This window comes from Staurois parvus, unplaced genomic scaffold (genome assembly GCF_062004578.1).
Source record: "Staurois parvus isolate SC_StPar_1 unplaced genomic scaffold, SC_StPar_1.0 ptg000432l, whole genome shotgun sequence".
NCBI classification, from domain to species: Eukaryota; Metazoa; Chordata; class Amphibia; order Anura; family Ranidae; genus Staurois; species Staurois parvus.
This window is the reverse complement of record NW_028318228.1, coordinates 7,139,556-7,162,101: the sequence shown is the minus strand read 5'-3', so window position 1 is coordinate 7,162,101 and position 22,546 is coordinate 7,139,556. Positions and strand designations below refer to the sequence as shown.

The 22,546-nt window shown below is 44.1% G+C and overlaps 1 protein-coding gene across 2 annotated transcripts in view; it reads right to left on the bottom strand.

The window, feature by feature from the left end:
• AKAP13 (A-kinase anchoring protein 13) overlaps nucleotides 1-22,546 on the bottom strand; it is a 425,147-nt gene that overhangs the window by 170,581 nt on the left and 232,020 nt on the right. For both annotated transcript variants that reach the window (XM_089687654.1, XM_089687655.1), the window contains exons 7-8: nucleotides 18,230-20,330; nucleotides 3,055-3,113 (exon numbers count right to left, since the gene is read on the bottom strand). In XM_089687654.1, the coding sequence (XP_089543780.1) occupies nucleotides 3,055-3,113; nucleotides 18,230-20,330 (2,160 nt within the window). The remainder of the gene's footprint in view (nucleotides 1-3,054; nucleotides 3,114-18,229; nucleotides 20,331-22,546) is intronic.

The window sequence follows — 22,546 nt, the reverse complement described above, 5'->3', positions numbered from 1 at the left end:
CACTGGGATTTTTATTTTTTTTGTGCCATATAAAATGAAATATCCAAACATTTTTTAAAAAAGTGTTTTTCTAATAAAATGTTGCAAATAAATAATCTTTCTTCATAAATCTTGAGCAAAACTTATTCAGTTATCTTTTTAGTAAAAAAAAATAACCCAAATTAGTTTATAACCAAAAATTACAATTTTTCAAACTTTTTTTTACATTATTTTATTTTTTTTATATTAATATTTATGTTATGTTTTGTTTTTGCTTTTTTTTAAAACATACTGTCACCCTAGCAGTACAGTGTCACCAGAGTGACACTTTACTACTTGTGGGGGGTGATGAAGATTGTTTATTTTGTTTTTTACACGGATTGCTTTTATACTCAAAGGCTTACAGCCTTCATTTGTCTTTGGCTGCATTCTTGCAGCCATTGAGAAATACTGTGAGAGCTGTGATTGGTCACAGCTTGTCACATGGTACAAGGCTGTTGTGATTAGCCTTGTACCATGTGACCTCTGTGATCATTCACAGATTTCACACGTAGTAAGCAATTATGTCAGAAGTGACATTTTGCTTACTACTATTCAAGCGATCACTGATTGGCCAATCAGAGATCACATGATTGGGACTTCGCACAGAGGTCCTGTACAGAGATAGATGTGCCAGATCACGGTGCCGCACGCTCCCAGGGAGCGTGCACAGGCTAAAATGGCGGGTGCCGTTTTTGAATGGCAACTCGCTCCTGCACTGCTCCCGTTCGGCCGTTTATACACATGGGCCGGACGGGAAGTGGTTAAACATTTTTTAATAATTAAAATAAAAAAGTTATACTTACCTACCCTATGGAAATTGTATTGCACAGAACAGCCCCTTACCGCCTCTTCTGGGTTTCCCTGTTGGCACAGCTTGTTGTGGGGGCACACATGCAGGTGTGCTTCTGAGCTAGGCTCTGACCATCCATAGACACACACAGCATGGCGCAGGCCCATCCCTAATCCCTCCTCCTAAAATCTGACTGACAGCAGCAGGAGCCAATGGCTCCTGCTGCTTTCAGCAAAGCCTGTGAGAGCACAGAGAGGGGAGAGAAAAACTGCATCCAGACATAGTGCTGGATCAATAGACCTGGACTCAGGTCAGTGTGTGGGATGGGCAGGATAGGTAGCGGAAGGCTTTTTTTTTACCTTAATGCAGAGAATGATAGCTGAGACTCCAATGCACATCGCTAAATCAAGAAAGAGCTTAGGTGCATAATGGGGGGGCTAGGGGGGATGCTTCAAAGGGACGTTTTCTTCCTTCATGCATAGAATGAGCCTTTACAATCACTTTAAAGTAACCAAACCTTTAGAGTTCAGAACCACTTTAAGTTAAAGCCAATGAGTGGCCATAAGGCACAACTGCATTAGTACAATCACCTCCATTTTGTTTTGTGCAATGTGTGCGAAGAAATGTTGCCCATGCCGTAATAGCCTGTAATGAGCCTTTATGGCTGAACCAATAAGTATAATACTGGCCTTTTGTCTTAATCCTTCCTTATCAATCTTTGGCCCTTTTTTCATATAAGTATATTTATAATACCTAATAAAAAGAAAATTTTCTTTAAAAAAAAAAAAAAAAAAAAAAACCCCAAAACCTTCTAATTCTTCAGCTGGCCTTATACTAGTAGATATTCAAATGAACATTCGTACAAGAATTCGCTCAAACATTTGCATGAAAATTCTCAGTATCCTTGATGACTTGACAAATGTAGTTTGAAAGTACTTCAAATTTGAATTTGCTTTTAACATTAGTTTTAGTAACTAATGGACTTTCAGAAAGAAAAGCCAAGTTCACGGTTAGAAATTATTTTTAGACAAAATTTCCATACTACTCCTTTGAATTTTCTCATCATTGTAGTTGAAAATGACTGTCAATTTGACCCCACTAACGATTAAAAAAAAAAAAAACAAAAACGTTTTTAAAGCAAAATATTTTCAACAACATTTTTCTAGTGTATGGCCAGCTTTACTTTCACTATCCAAAGCCAAAGGGGGGAGCTTTGGAACAAGGGAGAGCGTTTTGCTCCTCCAGTGCTAGTGGAAAGCACTCAACTTATGTTGCGCCCCTAGATTTTAAGTGGGACAGAGCTGATCACTTACAATAGGAGTTTTTCAGCCAGGCTTTGGGGGTGCCACTCATGGCCAACAGGCACGGCATTTCAAGTGCAAACTCAACAGAAAAATTAACCACCTTCCCACCAGCCTCTAAATGTTTTCACATATCTTAGTCCGCAGTCACATGATCATCCAATGCTGGGTCCTTCCATCTGGGTGTCCACATCAATGCCTTCTTGGCTTGGACAATTCCCACTGTCTGGTCAGCTGATCAGTAGGATCAAGAAGACTACTGAAGTTGTACCAAAGGGAGTGAAAGGCATTGGCTGTTGAGGATTTACTGGCAATGTGGGAGCAGTGGTCCTCACTGGCAGAAACTGCATCACCAAGGGACCTGGATGGGGAGGCTGAGGTATGAATAACTGGTTTAACCAGGTAGGAAAATGTAACACCTGGCAGTATGGGTTAGAGGAGGGATAGTGAGACATATGGGGAAAAAAAAAGACTTTGTTCAAAGTGGGACTTTAAACAAAGCAAATGCTTTCCTAAGCTGCACAGTGTTAAACCTACAGAGGCCCCTTGACTGTTATTTCAATTCAAAAGTTATTTCAATTCAAAAGGTGAACTTAGCCTTTAGACCGAAGTTAGCCATTTTCTCAAAGACTAGTAGGAACATAGGCATGTATAGATCAACACTAAGTTGAGATTGTAAAAAAGTAGAAAGCTGGAACAAAATATATTGTACATAGAACCCATATCCCCAATATTACATTGGTTACAAAATACAAAAACAACTATTCATTTTCTTCAAAGCTTAAAAAGCCCCCCCAGCACCCCCAGTACATCAGACAACTTTGGTAAATAATGCACTTTTATAACATCAGAATTACAAGTGTCTAGTGGTTGGCAAGCTTGTGGCTTGTGAAGACCAATTACAAGCTATGGTATGCATAGAGATATCAAGACACCACTTACTGTGTATGCATCATCTTTCACAAAATCCACTTCGTCTTCTGCTTTCCCTTCAAGATTTTCTGCTCAGACAAAACAATAAGAGAAAAATGTGGTGAGATCCATGCAACAAACGACCATCTACAAGTTACAAAAAAAATTATTTGGCTTCTTTCACATGGTCCTAGCTGCACGATCTGAGCAGGTGACTTAGGCGGGATATGCCGCCTCCTGAAAGCCTGCTTGAAAAAGGATTTCACACTGAAAATGCTTCACCGCACATCCCTGTTTACCTCTATGAGGTGCAGTGGCCAACAGTATCACCTGCTGAACAAGACTTGACTTACTTTTGCTGCACTGAGAACAGGTTTGTGGCCGCAGCAATGTGTTTGTCTGGTGGCCACTTTCTAGTTTTGACAGGTGGCTCAGGAAAGTTAAAAACACTAAACAAATGAAGATATTCAAAAATATCCATACCTGACATTCATATTTAGGCTGGCCATACAGGGGTCTTTTTTTTTTTTTTTTTTTAACCAGTGGGCTGAGCAAAAAAAAAAAAAAAAAAAAAAGAAGGACAACCTGATTCTCCTATCCACACATTGGAGGTGGATGGGGGAATCCTTCCTGCTGTCAAAATACACTGATCAGTGCTGCAGCCTATTGCCTTCTGCACCGATCAAATTAAAGTATACCAACAGGGCAGTTGAACAGAAGTCTATCGGTACACCGACCGTGACCACACATGGATTGAAATTTGTCCGCTCCCTACTGAACCAGATGCATTTCAATCCATGTATGATCGGCTATAGAAGTTTGAAAATTACTTTTGAAACATTACCATTTGCAGTAAGAGATTTACAGATTTTGGGGGCTGTATTTAAATCTAAACATATGCATTGTATTGGAGTCACATTTGGCATTGTGGGCATTTGTAGCATCACACAGTCATTTTTTTTTTTTTGCAAACGTGACAGTTCCAACGGGTATGTAATAAAAATGATCACAACAGAAAACCTTGTTTCCATATTGATCGCTGGCAGTAATAAGGAAGTAGCAGTGCTGTAGGGAATGCTTTAAGGGCCAGATCACACCACGCCCGCACATGAAACACATAAAATACGCTGTGCGTTCTTGTGCGATTCAGACCACATACAAAAACACACTCCATCTGCGATCTGCAGAGGGTGTAAATACAACCTTAACTACACCCCAAACGTAGGTCGCAAATGCAGTGCGTCTGCCCACACCACTGCACAGTGCTTTGGTACCATGCAATCCAGATTAAGTACATTTTGCATGTTACTACTTTTGAAATTGCACTGCATAGAACAGCATGTGAATTGCACAGGAATGTACAGCGTGTTCATGTCCGATTCATGTGTGGGCATGCCGTGAATTGGCCCTCAAGGATAAGTTAATCTTTAGAATCATAGGGTGTAACATGTAACATGTTCCTCTGCACTGCACCCACTTCCCACAGGTGGATCTTCTGCCTGCACCCACGGTCACTTTTTGACAACAGCACGGCAGTGTGAGGAAAGTAAATCTGTAAATGAAAAAACTACAAGTACTGTCTGCCACCACGGCAAGTGTACTTGTAGTCTGCATGAGCTGCAAGCATGCCACTTCCTCTAGCTTTGTAACAGAAAGGCAGTATGGAGATACAGGCACAAAACTGTACAGAAGCATGATACCGCACCCGCGATCTGCTGATTGTGGGTGCAATGCTCTGCAGACTCCAGCAAAAACAATAAATGTACTTTTTTTTAACTTTCAAATATATGTGCATCATTTTTTTTCCTGAAAGATGAACTTTGCCTTTAAGCCATATTATAGATCTGCACACCAATTTTTCAAAACTGGTACAGCAATCCCATAGAAGCACCTTGTTGACCAAATCTCATTCCAAATCAAACTCACACCTGTAAAACTAAACTTCAATACCTAGCAGTGTTAAATCTTCCTTACATGTTTCCATGAAAAAAAAAACTTTTGATGTCAGTTGCTTAAAAACATTGTATCCCATCCAAAGAAAGCACTCCACCCTGACCTGTGGGGACTAATAAGACTTGTTTCAAAGCATTGGTTTTGTGAAACAGCCTCCAAGATAACCAGATCGTTTTGTTGTGACTTGTGTGTGCCCACTTATTGCTGGCAAAGACTCATCAACTACCAGGAGGTAAAAATAAACTGTGGAACTTCTCACAACACTGATTAGGTAACTTGATAATGAATCCATTGTTACGAGTTCTGGGGACAAAGATAGGAGTGTACATATAAATATATACATTGTACGCTGGGGAAAACAAAACGCTAAGATACACTGAGGAACATACCAATCAGCCAGAACATTAGGACCACTGACAGGAAAAGTGATTAACATTGATTATCTTGTTACACTGGCACCTGAAAGTGGGTGGGATAGATTAGGCAGCAACTGAACATGTTGTCCCTGAAGTTGATGTGTTGAAAGCAAACAAAATAGGCAAATGTAAGGATTTGAGTGACTTTCACAAGGACCAAATTGTAATGGCAAGATGACTGGGTCAGAGCAACTCCAAAACTGCAACTCTTATGGGATGTTCCTGTTTTTCAGTGGTCAGGACCGACCACCAGTGGTCCAAGGAAGGAAAACTGTCACACCTGTGAAGAGTCATGGGCGGCCAAGACTCACTGATGGAGGTGATGAGCAAAGGCTGGCCTGTGTAGTCCAATCCAATAGTAGAGCTGCTGTAGCTCAAACAGTTGGGTTTGTGTGTGTTGCTTACCTGGGGATGAGATTGCCCTCCCCCATGTGAAGGAGTATGGGGTACATGGTACCCCTACCCATTAACCAAAAAAAAAAAGTGTAGTGTAAAAAAACACAAAAGGCAGTTTTTGACAAGTCCTTTATTAAAAATTCCCTGGTGAAGGTCCATCTTGAATCACGATGCCCGCCGCCACCGCTGACTGGAAAAAAACAAAAACGCTCCCCTCTCGACGAAGGCTCCCGCCATTTGATAGTGCTTAAATAACTAGTGGGCGGAGCCACGCGAGCACACACAACTGCACAGAGCAGGTAAGTATGACATGTTTATTATTAAAAAAACTTTAATATAACAAAATATTTAACAAGTTCTGTTTACATTGCTTAAACTAGCTACCAAGTTTTCCTCTTTGTAATGTTGAGGGGGATGTGGAGTCAATTTTTACTCATAATTAACCCTGTCAGTACTGTGCTGGCAGAGCCCCTCATCAGTTGTAAACTGGAGTTTAACACTGTCTGTCCTAACAAAATGTAAAAGATCTCAAGTCTTGGATTTTGCATTGTATGTTAATTAAAGCGGAGTTCCAGCTGAAAAAAAAAATAAATAAAAGTCAGCACCTACAAAAACTGTAGCTGCTGACTTTTAAAATACAGCCACTTACCTGTCCGTCGGTCCAGCGATGTCCTCACCACGGTTGGTTTCACCGGCTGTCTTCTCCCTGGTGCCGGCATCTTAAGTGTTGGCACCCGGCTGTGACAGCTTGTGGGTGAATGGACCCGTAGTCTTCTGGGACCTGTTACGTGTCCCAGAAGACTATGGGAAGGGAGGGCAACTTCCACTTCCAATCGCCTTAAGCGATCGCAGTGGAAGTGTCAAATTCGGGTACCCGTTCCCTCCCCCAAAGGTGTTCATCCATAATAGGGAGTGGGGGACAAAGACTTAAAGTGGAACATCCTTTCGGGTGGAGCTCAGCTTTAAGGGACACTAACTCTGCCCCCACTTTGACCTCCAAAATTGTTCAGAATAGCTTGCACTCCTTGCTATAAATCTGCTCTAAAGAAACAGCTACAAAAGGTAAGTTTGCTTTTTTCTTTTTAAGTGATAGAAAAGTCAGCTGTGCAACTTTTACCTACAGGTAAGCCTATAATAAATCTTACCTGTATGTAAAATGAATATCGCCTAAATGTGCCCCGTTTAAGAGATATATTCCGATGAGCAGCAGCTGGCGATGTCACTGGTGCATGCGCACTGTGCTCCTAATGGACGACATACTCGAGCATGCTGTCCACTGGGAGTGCTGTGCCCGTGATCCAGCCTCCGATGCGCATGTGCGGGAGTGACATAATTGTGCCCATTCAAACAGCCAAAAGGAGGACCGGACAAAGATGGAAGCTTTGTCAGTGGTGACAGCGCGCCGTTGAAGAGCTTCGCATTACACGTAAGTCTTTTGTAATGGGCTAGCATGCGGTGCATACTAGCACATTATGCCATTACACTGTAGGGGACCTGAAAGTTTTTCTAGTTTTCAGTTAGTGGGAGTTTGTCAAATCTGACTGCAAAAGTAGTAGTACACTTTTAAGCCCAACTGCAGAAATAAAAAAAAAAAAAAAAAAACCTGAAAAAAAAAACTACCCTTGCAATGCCCCCCTCCCCCAAATTCACAGCAAGGGTTAATTGCTTGTTGACTCTAGGGGAGGAGGAATGAGAAGCAATTTTTAAAGGTTTTTACAGTGAATGCCACAGCAATCTTATTGGAGAAGTATGGGATAAGAAAAAAACAAACCTTCATACTTGTCTCCATGCTGCATCAGTATTGAGGTGCAGCTGACTCAAAGATCGAGAACTGAACAATCACATGACCACGGATCACTGGGTCTACTCTGAGCCGAAAGCTATATCACCACTTTCTGCTGTGCAATAGCCCACCATCAACTAACTATGGTTCACAGGACAAGGAACGCAATTTGGCGACCCAAAATAGAAATATGACCAAAAAATCCACGGCCATATTTCTTTTTTAAATCTTCTGGATGCCAAAAACCAGTCCAAACGAGGAGTGGACAACAACTGCAACAGGTCCAACGTAAAAAGTTAACAACCATAAGGACCCTTTCACACTAGAATGCAGGAAACCCATGTTCGAAGGTTGCAAACCCAGTGAATTTGCCTACACAGGCCAACATTTTACTTTTGGCTGCCATGCGTTTCTAAAAGTAGTGCACGCACTACCTTTTGTGCGGTCCAATTTCAGCCCATTCAAAATGAATGGGATTGAAATCGCACTGCACAGAACTGCATGTAAATCGCACAGGGATCACACAGAGATTCACATGCAGTTCCTAGTGTGAAAGGGGCCTAAGAGAACCACCTGCAGCTTTATGATCCCAAAAGGAGCTTATGTCTAAAGCTTGCATGAGCTACTAGACATGTGAACAGAAAACCAGGCAGCTGCCTTTCAATATTTGAAAAGAGAAGCCTAATGCAGGCCATACGTGAGTCGAATTCCGAACAAATCTTCTTTAGAAAATCGGAAATTTTGTGCATTTTGTAATCCGATGGTGCCACGATTGACTTCGAAATTCGACCAAGCCTCTGATTTCACCTTATGTTGCTACAAAAAAGAATTTTCATATCCAAGAATTTTCTTTTCTTTGTAGGTCACAGCTCATTTCTTTTTCGATGACATTTCTTCCACAATTCTTCCATCATTGATTTGAAATTCGTTCATTTTTCAAAAAAAATCCAACATGCCAGATCACTCAAATTCAATAGTCGCTCAAAAAAGCCTTGTGGCCTACTAAATGGTGTGAAATTCGAAAGAAAATGTTTTCTAACGAAAATTATTTCGGAATTCGACCCATGTATGGCCGGGCTTAATGTCAAAAACCCCAATAAGCACTCACTGCCCTAACGGAAGTGAAAGAGAGATCTCTACCTTAGATCATTAACCCTTTGCACAGCAAAGCAGGCAGGAAACAGAATAATGGCATCCAGTGACCAAGAAATGTCAAGGAGCAGTGTCTTCAGAGCGAAGGTGAGCACAGAGGCAACTCACTTGTGGGCTTATACCTCAGTAATTCAGTCCAGTGGGGTCTGGCTGGGGCTTATACCTCAGTAATTCAGTCCAGTGGGGTCTGGCTGGGGCTTATACCTCAGTAATTCAGTTCAGTGGGGTCTGGCTGGGGCTTATACCTCAGTAATTCAGTCCAGTGGGGTCTGGCTGGGGCTTATACCTCAGTAATTCAGTCCAGTGGGGTCTGGCTGGGGCTTATACCTCAGTAATTCAGTCTAGTGGGGTCTGGCTGGGGCTTATACCTCAGTAATTCAGTCCAGTGGGGTCTGGCTGGGGCTTATACCTCAGTAATTCAGTCTAGTGGGGTCTGGCTGGGGCTTATACTTCAGTAATTCAGTCCAGTGGGGTCTGGCTGCATTAAAGTCCAAATTCCAGACTGAAGAAAAACGCGATGGACTGCTGCAAGTTGGTTAATAAAAACTATTCTCTCTAAATTAAAGAAAAAATAGCTAGCAGAAAAATTAAAGGTTGGTCTTTAACCACTTGAAGAGCAGACAATTCTGACACTTTGTTTAGAAGTAAAAATTAGCATTTTTTTGCTAGAAAATTACTTAGAACCCCAAATATTGAATATTTATTTTAAGCAGAGGTCCCAGAGAACAAAATGGTGGTTGTTGCAATTTGTTATGTTACACAGTATTTATATGAGTTTTAATGCAAAAAAAAAAACAACAACCAAACAATATATAACCAAATTTGTTGGTAAAATACAAAAGATGATGTTACACTAAGTAAATAGACACCTAACATGTCACACTTTAAAACTTCACGAACTCGTGGAATGGTGACAAAGTACGATACATAAAAATCTTCATAGGTGACGCTTTAAAAATTGTTACAGGCAGGGGCGGACTGACCATTCGAGCACTGCCCGAGGGCCCGGGGTCAGTAGGGGGCCCGATGAAATGCCCCTGGTACCTTTTTTATAGGCTTTTTTGAGTGTGGGCAAGGACACAGGGGCCCCATGATCCCCTATTGCCCGGGGGCCCCATGAGTTGTCAGTCCGCCCCTGGTTACAGGTAACCACTTTAGAGTTACAGAGGAGGTCTATCACTAGAATTATTGCTCTTGCTATAGCGTTTGCGGTGATACCTCACATGTGTGTTGCAAACACCATTTACTTATATGTGAGCGACCTACATATGCGTTTGCTTCTTAATGTGAGTATGTAAGAACGGGGCGCTTTAAAAATAAAAATAAAAATTTTTGCCTTTGTTTTTTATTTTTACATTTTCGCTTTAATTTTGTTATCACTTTTATTCTTATCACTAAAAATATAAACATCCCTTGTGATAGAAATAAGGGATGACAGGTCACAAGTCCGTTTTGTGGAACCCTCTGAGGTCTATAAGACCCCCGATTTCTCCTCTACTCTGGAAAGCATGAGATACAAACAATAGAGCCCTATGATAACCCAGCTGCACCGCCGGATTGGTTCCTTGCAGGGGCGGACTGACCATTTGGAAACTCGGGCACTGCCCGAGGGTCCGGGGTCAGTAGGGGGCCCCATGAGATGCCCCTGGTACCTTTTTTATAGGCTTTTTTGAGTTTGGGCAAGGACACAGGGGCCCCATGATCCCCTATTGCCCGGGGGGTTAGTAGGGGGCCCCATGAGATGCCCCTGGTACCTTTTTTAGAGGCTTTTTTGAGTTTGGGCAAGGACACAGGGGCCCCATTATCCCCTATTGCCCGGGGGCCCTATGAGTTGTCAGTCGGCCCCTGGTTCCTTAACTGAACGAGTGAGCTTGGAGAAGCACCGGTGGACGGCTGAGGGGGGTTGGCATCTCCACTCACCGCCACTAAAAGCAATCCAGTGAAAAATGAGCTGCTAGGATTGCTTTTAAATAAAAAATCATCACTATCTGAAAAAAAAAAAATGGCATACAGCTGCAGCCATAACCCTGGTATAACCATTTGAAGCCAATCACGCACATGTACGTGATTTGTCATCAGGTGGTTAAAGTAGATAAGCTAAAAAAAAAAAAAATAGATGTCCATCCTTCTAGAACAGTGGTGGGCAACCTTTTTTTTCAACTGAGCCAAATCTCGCCAAAACCACGATTGAAATTTATTTTGAGAGCCACATTTTTAAAACTGAAAATACATCTCCCATAGTAATTCATCCCCCATAGTAATTCATCCCCCATAGTAATTCATCCCCCATATAGTAATTCATCCCCCATAGAGTAATTCATCCCCCATAGAGTAATTCATCCCCCATATAGCAATTCATCCCCCATAGCAATTCATCCCCCATATAGTAATTCATCCCCCATATAGTAATTCATCCCCCATAGTAATTCATCCCCCATATAGTAATTCATCCCCCATAGTAATTCATCCCCCATAGTAATTCATCCCCCATAGTAATTCATCCCCCATATAGTAATTCATCCCCCATATAGTAATTCATCCCCCATATAGTAATTCATCCCCCATAGTAATTCATCCCCCATATAGTAATTCATCCCCCATATAGTAATTCATCCCCCATATAGTAATTCATCCCCCCCCATAGTAATTCATCCCCCCCATAGTAATTCATCCCCCCCATAGTAATTCATCCCCCATATAGTAATTCATCCCCCATAGTAATTCATCCCCCATAGTAATTCATCCCCCATATAGTAATTCATCCCCCATAGTAATTCATCCCCCATAGTAATTCATCCCCCATATAGTAATTCATCCCCCATAGTAATTCATCCCCCATAGTAATTCATCCCCCATAGTAATTCATCCCCCATAGTAATTCATCCCCCATATAGTAATTCATCCCCCATATAGTAATAAGTCCCCCATATAGTAAGTCCCCCATATAGTAAGTCCCCCATATAGTAAGTCCCCCCCCATATAGTAAGTCCCCCATATAGTAAGTCCCCCCCCATATAGTAAGTCCCCCATATAGTAATTCATCCCCCATATAGTAAGTCCCCCCTGTGTCAATCCACTTACCTTTGCTCCGCGCGTTCCTCTCGCCGTGCTTCCCGCGCCGTTCTGGTCTTCAGGGCGGACTGTGAGAGGAGAGGAGTTCGTCACGCTGCCCCGCCTACATCCTGGCTGCCCCGCCTACATCCTGACAGCTGCAGAGTCCTGACTTTTGGGGCGGCCGCCCGAGAGGAGGGAGGGGAGCGGGCGGCCGTCCGGGAGGAGGGAGGGGAGGGGAGGTGAGGTGAGGGGGCGGCCGCCCGGCACACGCCCGTCCGAGAGGAGGGAGGGGAGGGAGAGGAGGGAGAGGAGGGAGAGGAGGGAGAGGAGGGAGAGGAGGGAGAGGAGGGAGAGGAGGGAGAGGAGGGAGGGGAGGGAGGGGAGGGAGGGGAGGGAGGGGAGGGAGGGGAGGGAGGGGAGAGGAGGGAGGGGAGGGAGGGGAGGGGAGGGAGGGGAGAGGAGGGAGGGGAGAGGAGGGAGGGGAGAGGAGGGAGGGAGGGGAGGGAGGGGAGCGGGCGCCCGGCACACAGAAGAGCCGCATTTAAGCTTGTAAAGAGCCGCATGTGGCTCGCGAGCCGCGGCTTGCCGACCACTGTTCTAGAACACCAGTGTAAAAATACTGAAGAATGCATGTAGTAGGAGGGATTATACCCTGGGCTGGCCTACAGTTATTTGTTTGCAGGCGTCAAATCCACCTATAGGTGGCAGTACAACCAGAAAGTTTACTTTCCCTGTGTCCTTCAATGGATGAAAAAAGAAAAAAAAAACCTGTTGGGAGTTTCCTTAAAACTACATCAATGGGGGTGAAAAAGGGTCAGAAGGGCAAAATTTTCACTATGAAATCAAAATCCAGAACACGGGGAAATGTCCGTAAACTTACTGGAGTAAAGTTCAAAACTAATCTTAGAATGCATTATTTTACTGAAAGGGTAGTTGATGCTTGGAATAGACTTCCAGCAGAGCTAGTGAGCCAGTCAGCAGTAAATGGCTTGAAATATGCTTGGGACAAACATAGATCTATATTCTGAACAAAAACCGGGCAGACTCGATGGACCCCTTGGTCTTTTTTCTGCCGTCATTTTTTGATGTTAATCTTGGTTTACTACATAGGAACAGAACTTTGTTAAAAATATTATTCCCTCCAACACCTTTATTTTTAATATCTTCTATCTGAAACTGTAGCATTGAAATCCACCCAGGCAAGGTATGTGTGGATAATGGCTAGCAGCCAGAGAGAAGCATGAACAAAAGCAGAGTCCACTCATTTATAGCAATGCAACACATGTCAGTGTGTGACAGCAGGTGTTCAATAATCACAGGCTACACAACAGTAGTCAGACCAGCCAAGCTGGAGGAAAACTAGGAGCTGCCGGCAATTATCTGTCCCTGGTGGTGTCAGTTTTCAGCCACTCCTATACACAGCTGAAATGTCATCCTTGTAAACGCTTTACAGAAGGGAAACTTTGTTCTTCTGATCATTTACTATTGTGTTTAAGGTATAATTTCCAATAATGTGAATAATTAGCATTTGCTTGGCTAGTGTTTACAAAATCTGCTTGACAAAAGCAAATGTCACAAGTGTATACAGTGGCAGTGCAGGGGTTAACAGATGATGCTCACTTAAGAGTGCTACCTTGTACCTGAAGCAGCGCGCTCAACTTGTTCACAGGAACCCTAACACCTGGTTCACATATTCGCGTGTGGGCCGCGCTTTGCACGGGCACGAGAGCCCATTCATTTGAATGGACTCCCATGCTGGGGACACGCTGGGAAGAAGACCCTGCACTTCTTTGGAAACCGCAGCCCGCACGGGAACCTTGATTCCCAGTGCGGTTTGCGATTTACAGTGTGGGCGGCGTGCCAATAGAATTAATGGCGCCCGCCCGCAGGTCCACATTCTTCTTTGTAGGTGGTGCAGCTGCACAGATTTTTGTGCGGATCTGCAGTGGCACCACCCGCACACATGTGAACCTAGTCTGGGTCCACACCAATGTGGTGCAGGACACTACATGTAATTTACACAGGCGAATTACATGCAATGTCAGTGTGGTGCGATCTGAGCCATAAATTTTGTATGGTTCAAAACACATCACGTTTTGTGACCTGGTTCGGGGTGTCATTAATTTATCATTGACATCCGCACCAGATCACATTAACACCATGCGATTGAAATGTGGTGCGGGAAACGCACAGGATTCGCAACGTTTCCCGCACTGCATTAGTGTGAACCAGGTCCCTGCTAAAATGAGTTGTTTAGAGGTCAGGGAGAAGAATGCCCCTTATATTAGTGGCGATGGGAAGAACGCCCCCTTACAGATCTCTGGTTTCATGATGCTGGCTCTGCCAATTGACACTGGACCCAGATCCATGCAGGCACTATTAGATTGGAGGCAATTAGCCTCAGCCAAAGGAACCCCTAACAACCTCTGGAGCAGTGGTTCTTAACCTGGGGTCCATGGACCACTTATGGAGTCAAGGGGGTCTGTGATGGTCAGATAAAAAAAATAACACTTACATTCACCATACAGTCCTTCCCCTTGTCCCAATCAGTGGTTTCCCATTTTAAGAAATTAAAGAAAGTACAGTGGCTAAGTGGTTAGCATTTCTGCCAGGCAGTACAAGGGTCGTTGGTTCGAATCCCAACCACAGCACTCCCTGCATGGAGTTTGCATGTTCTCCCTGCGCCTGCATGGGTTTCCTTTTGGGTATTCCAATTTACTCCCAAACTCCAAAGACTGGAAGGTTAATTGGCTCCTGTCTATACTGGCCCTAGAAAGTGTATGTTTGAATGTGAGGTAGGGACCTTAGATTGTAAATTTTTGTTTATTAAACTTTTTACAAATAGTGTAATAAAATAATATTTACATATACACAGAATAAAAAAAAATATATATATACACACACACACACAAAAAACAAACAAAAATAGCTTACTTCAGCATAGGAAACAGGAAACAGCTTTTTTGCCAATATCATCATAAGCAGAACTAAATATACAAATCAAAACATATTTTTATTCTTATTATCATTATAATGCATCTCAAACCCTAACCTCCACCTAAACACACCCTCAGGCTAAGACACGATCAAACATTGAACCCCTCCATGCAACCTTTTTTCAAAAAGCTGATCTTATAAAAATCTAGGGGACATGAAAGGACAGAAAGAAAAGCCGCACACCCAGAAACTGACAAGACAGCAGCTACGGGGACCTGACATTCCTCCACGCCTTTGTCCAGACTCCCAGCCACCACGTGTCCTTCTCAAGACCCCAAATTTTCCCAGCCTCACCCAGAATGTTGCGCACCACCACCTTGACAGGAAGGACTTTTTTGCAAATGGAAACCTGACCCTGTGCATTCTACGTGAACGAACCGACTATTAAGCTAACTAGGAAAAGTGTTTCAAAATCAAATCCCAGCGAGTTTGAAAGGCTCCATAAGACCACTCTGCGTAACTGAAGCGGGAAAGGAAAGGGATACCCAGAGCCCCACCCCAGACTTCAATATTGAAGGGGCACTGAAGCAAGAAATGGTTCATTGTCTCCTCCACCCCACCCCAGACTTCCATATTGAAAGGGCACTGAAGCAAGAAATGGTTCATCGTCTCCACCCCATCACACCCCGCTCTTGGACAACCATGGTTCTCCGCAGAGCGATGCTTCAGGCTGCCCTTCACATAGAGTCTGCCATGGAATGACAGCCAGGCCAAATCCCAAAACTTTATAGGGATTCTCTCCAGATTAATCAAACACAGACCCTCCCTCATAACAGGGCCAGGGCAATCCCTCAAGGCCAGTGGCTCGCTAAAGGCCGATTTAACAACTCTCTTCTCCAGGGCCTTAAGGACCTTGGACTGTAAGCTGCTTGAACCAGCAAACACAAATGCTCCTGCGCTTGGGGATGGACTCGATGCAAGTTACAACCACATAAGGAATGTCCTGGAACATGCACACCTTGCTGCCCTCAAATGGACCGGGAAAATCCAAATATACTGAATAAGGAAAGAAAAAACAGAGGGCGCACAGGCCTAGGCATTACCATAAAAAATGTTTAATAAAAAATAAAGTATGTGTTGTACTCACAAACGACACTATAGTCAAGGCACATCATAAAGAACAGCTGGGTCAACACCGCGCTGAGTAACAGTCCGCAATAGGGAGTATAGACATCCAAAAGGCTGACGCGTTTCGAGGACTTGCCTCTTCCGCAGAGCCCTGAGGAAGAGGCAAATCCTCAAAACGCGTCAAGCTTTTGGATGTCTATACTCCCTATTGCGGACTGTTACTCAGCGCGGTGTTGACCCAGCTGTTCTTTATGATGTGCATTGACTATATTGTCATTTGTGAGTACAACACCTACTTTATTTTTTATTAAACATTTTTTATGGTAACGCACTAGGCCTGTAAGCTGCTTGAGGCTGGGTTCACATATATGCAGTGCGGTATATCGCATGTGATTCTCACAGGAACTGCACCGCATTCCTGTGCAAATCACATGCAATTTGTGTGCGGTGGGATTGGAGCCATACATTTTGTATGGCTCTAATCGCACCGCACCCAAAAGGTGCAAGACCCTTTTTTTGGTCCGCACTAGAATCGGATCGCATGGGTATTCACACCTATATGATCCGGTTCTGCACATCGCACCATGTTTTTTGGACCGATTTTGGGGTGTTAACTTAAACACACCTGCAGCGGTTCGCATGAACGAGGTGCAATTCTGACGCAGTGCGGAATTCGCACAATAAACGCTGTGAATTCTGGACCACATCAGTGTGAACCCAGCCTAAGGGTTAGGGACTGATGTGATATATATATATATGCCATTGCTTATAGCGCCAACTGCCAATTGTCTCTTTACTGTTGTTGGCCCATGTTTACAATATCTATATCAGTGATCGTTAACGTGTGATCTGCCCGACTTTTTCTGCTCATCTGCCTTCCCTATTGTTAGTGTACTTTATGTTTGACCCCAAGACAATTTCTCTTCTTCCAGCATGGCCCAGGAAAGTTGAAAGCTTGAGCACCCCTGCTTTAAAGTGATTGCTACAAAGTGAAACTGAGCTATAGTGCGCCTTACAGATTCATTCACTGGTTACCTTTTTAATACTCGGAATACAACAAGCAATCTACTTATTCAAATGTAGAGTCTTAACTACTTGACACGCAATCACGTACATGTACTTGGCGGTGTTTCAGCAGTTATATCAGGGCTCTGGCTGCACCTGTCAGCCATAACTCCAGTATCCTTTTTTATCAGCTGGCAATGTCCTACATTGTAAAAGCTATGCTAGTGGCTAATTAGCCTCTGGATTGTTTTTACAAGTGGTGGGAGGGGCCATCCCTTCCCTACCACCTGAGCCTCTCTTGTGTGATCAGGGATCCCAGCACTGAAGCCAGCGGTTCTGCTTGCTGATCATAGAGATGATTGGGGATTGAAAAAGCTACGATCATCTTTATGGTCTAAGAGACCAGAAGCGATGAGCATTTTGTCATTTCCAGTTAGGGCAAATGTAAACAAAGCTTTTTGTCTGGAAACCATGAGATATTTTATTTTGTCCCCCATAGAGAGGACCTGTCATGCTTTATTTCCAGGGCAAAGATGCTAAACTGTGAACCTCTTATCCCCCTTCAAGATATGCAAGCTTAGTGATAAAAAAATTAAAAGGGACAGGGTACAAATAAAAATGTTAATAAAAAAAAAAGTAAAGCACCCTGTCCCACATGCTCGTGCATGGGAAAATGCATACATAGGTCACACATGCATATGAGGTATTACCGCAAACATAGTGAGAGCAATCATTCTAGCACTACACCTCCTTTGTAACTCTAAATTGGTCACCTGTAAAAATCTTTATAGCGTCGCCTATGGATCTTTTTAAGTATTGTAGTTTGTAGCCATTCCACGAGCATGTACAATTTTAAAGCCTGACATGTTAGGTATCTATTTACTCAGCATAACATCATCTTTTATATTTTACCAAACATTTGGAATTATCATCTTCTAGTTTTTTGCATTAAAATTCATTAAAGCAAATTTTTTCCAAAAAATTTGAGTTTGAAAAACTGATGCACAAATACCATGTGACAAAAATTGTAAAAAGCCATTATTTTATTCTCTAGGGCCTCAGTAAAAAAATATATGTTTGGGTGGTTCTAAGTAATTTTCTAGCAACAAATACTGATTTTTACATGTAGGAGAGAAGTGTCAGAAAAGGCCTGGTCTTCACGTAGTTAAGAATAGTGAGCTTGGTTTATGAGCAACATGTAGTGTGGCTGACTTATTTAGAAAAAAAATAAAAGTTTCTGCATTTCCGGTAGTATTATTTTTAACCCTCTAACATGAGATTATGATTCATTGCTGACATTGATAGCAAATACTTTACAGTTTTTTAACACATTTAACTATTGCTATATGGACAAAAACTGGAAATCAATGATGATCATTACCTAAAACGATCTCTGTATCAGATATGCTCGGACACTGCGTTTCTTCCATGTTTACAGATAAATCCAATCCAGAGTCATCTTCTTTAAACACGTGGGTATTTTCACCTTTATCTTGCTCATAATCCTCTTCAGCTTGAAGGGAGTCAGATTGCTGAACACTTGAACACTGAGAGCAATCGTTTTCCGGCATTCCAGAACCTGCATTCACCATCTCCTTCATACATAATTTTGCTGTAGAATCCACCACTGCATTCACAATTGCGGCTGCAATGTGCTCTATGGGACAATCCACTAATTTGGAGGGCTGATTCATTCCTTGCCCAGTACTTTCCCCCTCTGGATGTGCAGGCTTTTCTGAATCACTGGGGACAGAGGAGGCCTCGCTTTCACTGCTTGTAGGAGCATTATCTGAGCTTGAGTCACCACTGAGCAAGGACTCCTCGGCTATAGGATGAAGTGAAGCTCTGGAGACTTTTAACACCTCTGAGCGATCTTCAACTCTATTACACTCTACAGAAGCCTGCTTGACAACCTCCCGTGGCTCCTCCTCTACACAAACAACAAGGCTTGGCGTTTCAGTATCCAACAAGTCTTGTGGGGAAGGTGTTGAAGGAATAACAGCATCTTTTTCTTCACCTACACAGTCGTAAAAAGAGCAGACAGGTATGTCTGCTTCAGTGGTAGGATTTTCACATTCTGCAATCCTATCAGTAGACTGGTCCGGACTTTCTGTTTGTGAATTTGAAAACTCTGTTTCCGTTTGTTCAGAGTCACATGCCTCTGCACAATCCAACTTGTCTAGTGCTGTGCTTTCCGGTGACTGTCCAGATTCTACATTGTCACACGGTCCAATGTCTGCTATGAGAGAGGGACTTGGCTCTCCCTGGTCTGCGTTAACGGATTTAAAAGTAGTCTGATTGTCATTACCAGCCAGTGTTGATGCCTCTCCAGAATCCTGTTCGCTGGTCCCTGAAGAATCTGGTGTGTCCATAGTCGCCACTGGTGGACTAGCACAAGGGCCAGGCATGGCTTCTTCAGTACCTACACTAAGGTCTTCGGGAACTTGTGCTAAAGGTGCGGTGGTGTCCGCAACTTTGTTTTCAAGCATGGATCCAGCGTCACCACCAGTTTTAGGTTTGCAATCTGTTACATCTACATCTGCGAGTGCATTTCCTTCCTTAGCAGTCAGAACGATATCATCCACAGTCTGGTCCAAACATTCACTACGTGAAGCTGACACACTTGTTTCAGGGTCTTTCATGTCACATATCTCAATGCAGTCCAATGCTGTTATTGCAGTGCATTCCTGTGGCTGTCCGGACTCCGTAATGACACACTGCTCCGTTTCATTTAGTAGACAAAGATTTATTTCACCCTGGCCGGAACTGTCATTGAAACTACCAATAGCCTGATTCTCATTCACAGGCAGTAGTGTGACTGCACCCATTTCCTGTTCACTGTTCTCCGCATTACCTACTGTGTCCTTGGAACTTGCTGCACTAGTACAGTACCCTGGCATGGCCTGGCCCATGTCCACACCGGCAGCTACAGTCAATACAGTGGCTTTGTCTGAAGCTTCCGTTACAGCAACGTCTGGAGTTGCCCTCTCTGTAGTGGTTATCATTTCCTCATCCGAATTATCTCTCCCGCACAGGCCTTCGTGGTCCACAACAATTCCAGTTGAGGTCATTCCAGTTTCCTCATTTGGATTTCCACTGGACAGAAGGGATTCAGATGCCTGCACCTCAGTGGGTAACCTTTGTATGTGCTGGTGTGTAACTGATGTATCATCTTCTGACTCTACAATAGACTTCGTTCCCTCCTCTTCCTCTTTGGGTTCTTTATTTGTACCAGCAAAGGAAAACATTGCACTATCTCCACCCACAGTTTCCACCTCACTGTGAATATTAACGCCAAGCTCTTCCACCTTGTCACTCGTGTGGCTCTCCTCACTGCACAGTGTAGACAATTTACTTTCTGTGCTATCAGAGTCACTGTGCAAATCCAACGTCTTATCTGTAACATTTCTCTCTCCATCCTGGTGACATAAATCAGCCGTCTCTTCAGACTCGGGTTCCAGCTCCGACTTTGCACAAATGTCCTGATAAACAATGGAAAATGTTATAAGTAAATGAATACAACAGACACAACAAACATTAAATAGTCACAAACTTTAAATAGTCACAAACATGAGACGTGCTACACAGTATTTCAGCTTGGTGTGGAGAGAGATAGACCAAGAGAGAGAGACCGAGAGCGAGAGACCCCGAGAGCGAGAGAGCCCGAGAGCGAGAGACCCCGAGAGCGAGAGAGCCCGAGAGCGAGAGACCCCGAGAGCGAGAGAGCCCGAGAGCGAGAGAGCCCGAGAGCGGGAGAGCGAGAGAGCCCGAGAGAGAGAGCCCGAGAGAGAGAGAGAGAGAGAGAGAGAGAGAGAGAGGGAGAGGGGGAGCCCAAGAGAGGGGGGAGAGGGGGAGAGAGAGGGCGGGGGAGAGAGAGACCGGGGGGGGGAGAGAGAGACCGGGGGGGGGAGAGGCCGGGGGGAGAGAGAGGCCGGGGGGAGAGAGAGGCCGGGGGGAGAGAGAGGCCGGGGGGAGAGAGAGGCCGGGGGGAGAGAGAGGCCGGGGGGAGAGAGAGGCCGGGGGGAGAGAGAGGCCGGGGGAGAGAGAGGCCGGGGGAGAGAGAGGCCGGGGGAGAGAGAGGCCGGGGGAGAGAGAGGCCGGGGGAGAGAGAGGCCGGGGGAGAGAGAGGCCGGGGGAGAGAGAGGCCGGGGGGAGAGAGAGGCCGGGGGGAGAGAGAGGCCGGGGGAGAGAGAGGCCGGGGGAGAGAGAGGCCGGGGGAGAGAGAGGCCGGGGGAGAGAGAGGCCGGGGGAGAGAGAGGCCGGGGGAGAGAGAGACCGGGAGAGAGAGACCGGGAGAGAGAGACCGGGAGAGAGAGACCGGGAGAGAGAGACCGGGAGAGAGAGACAACAACACCTTTCAAGTGTTTACTGCTATATGTGCCCTGTTAAAAGATTCACCCTCTCTGTTTGTCCTGTATGCGGTTATCACCAAGAGTGAAAAATGAAAGAAAATCCCAAATTTTGGGTTGTCCCCAGAACAGGATTAGAGGGAAAAATCTTCCAATGAGGATTCTAGTTCTGGTGACAGTCAGGGATTTCCTCACTTTGGATGGATTTTGTTTTACTATGGGACAGGAAGTGAAAGGTGCATCTCTCAGATGGGACACAGATGGGAAAACAAACACCAAAAGGAGTTATAACCATCCCTTACACTATCCAAAAATGAAAAATAAAGCTTTAGCCCCACTTTACATATCACCCAAACCATCCTCTCTGCTTCTCCCTAGACCTCCTGCTCTCTAGCTCATTTGTCTCCTCCCATAATCGTATCCAGGACTTCTCTGAATCCACTGGAACTTCCTAGCCCAATCTGTCCAGCTATCTCCTTCTCCAATCATAGGCGATCCCTGAAAACTCATCCCTTCAGGGAGCCCTATCCTGCCTTCAGCTAATAACAGAATATTACCTTTTGTTCCACCAGTTCCTCCCTATTAGGTTGTGAGCTCCCAGCCCTCTTTTATTGAATTCTATTGTTGCCCGTTATATTGTAAAGCGCCATGCAAACTGTTGGCACTTTGTAAATCCTGTATAATAATAATAAGTAAATAACTTAAAAAATAGCCAATAAAGTTAAAGCCTAAGTGCAGACAAAATCACAAACAGAAAACTCAGAACAAGGTAGTCAGTAGGAAGCGTCCCTTGTGCAGATTCCTCTTCTATTAGGTGAAACCCTCCTCAGCCCCCCACCCCCACAAACATTTAGTGTGGCGGGGATTAATACAACTATTGGGCTATTTCAGGTTCTCACAACTATGTCCACCCTTTTCTGCCATTCATAGAAGCCATAATACAGTCTCTATGGATGGAGGGGGTGGGCCTTTCAATCATCTACCCTTCCTCCATTCATAGGCAACATACCATTTAAAGATACAATATCACAGCTTCTATGAATAGCAGAGTTGGGGGCATTTTCTGTGATTTAGACTGCACTTAGGCTTTAACAAATGTATTTTAGATACTTAACACAACATGCAAAGATGTTATTGCCACCATTTCAGGGGATGCACCTTAAGGCCACATGCACACTGGGAGTGTAAGGGGAATCCTGCCCTATAATGCGCACTGGATAGCTTCAGCTGTTATTGTGCTCTTGCTGCATGTCCAGCGAGTCTCTGTATCTTCAGGTTAGGTTCACACTTAAGCGTTTTGCGCAGCATTTTGCAGAAACGCGCTGCAGTCCAATTAACATGATTTCCCA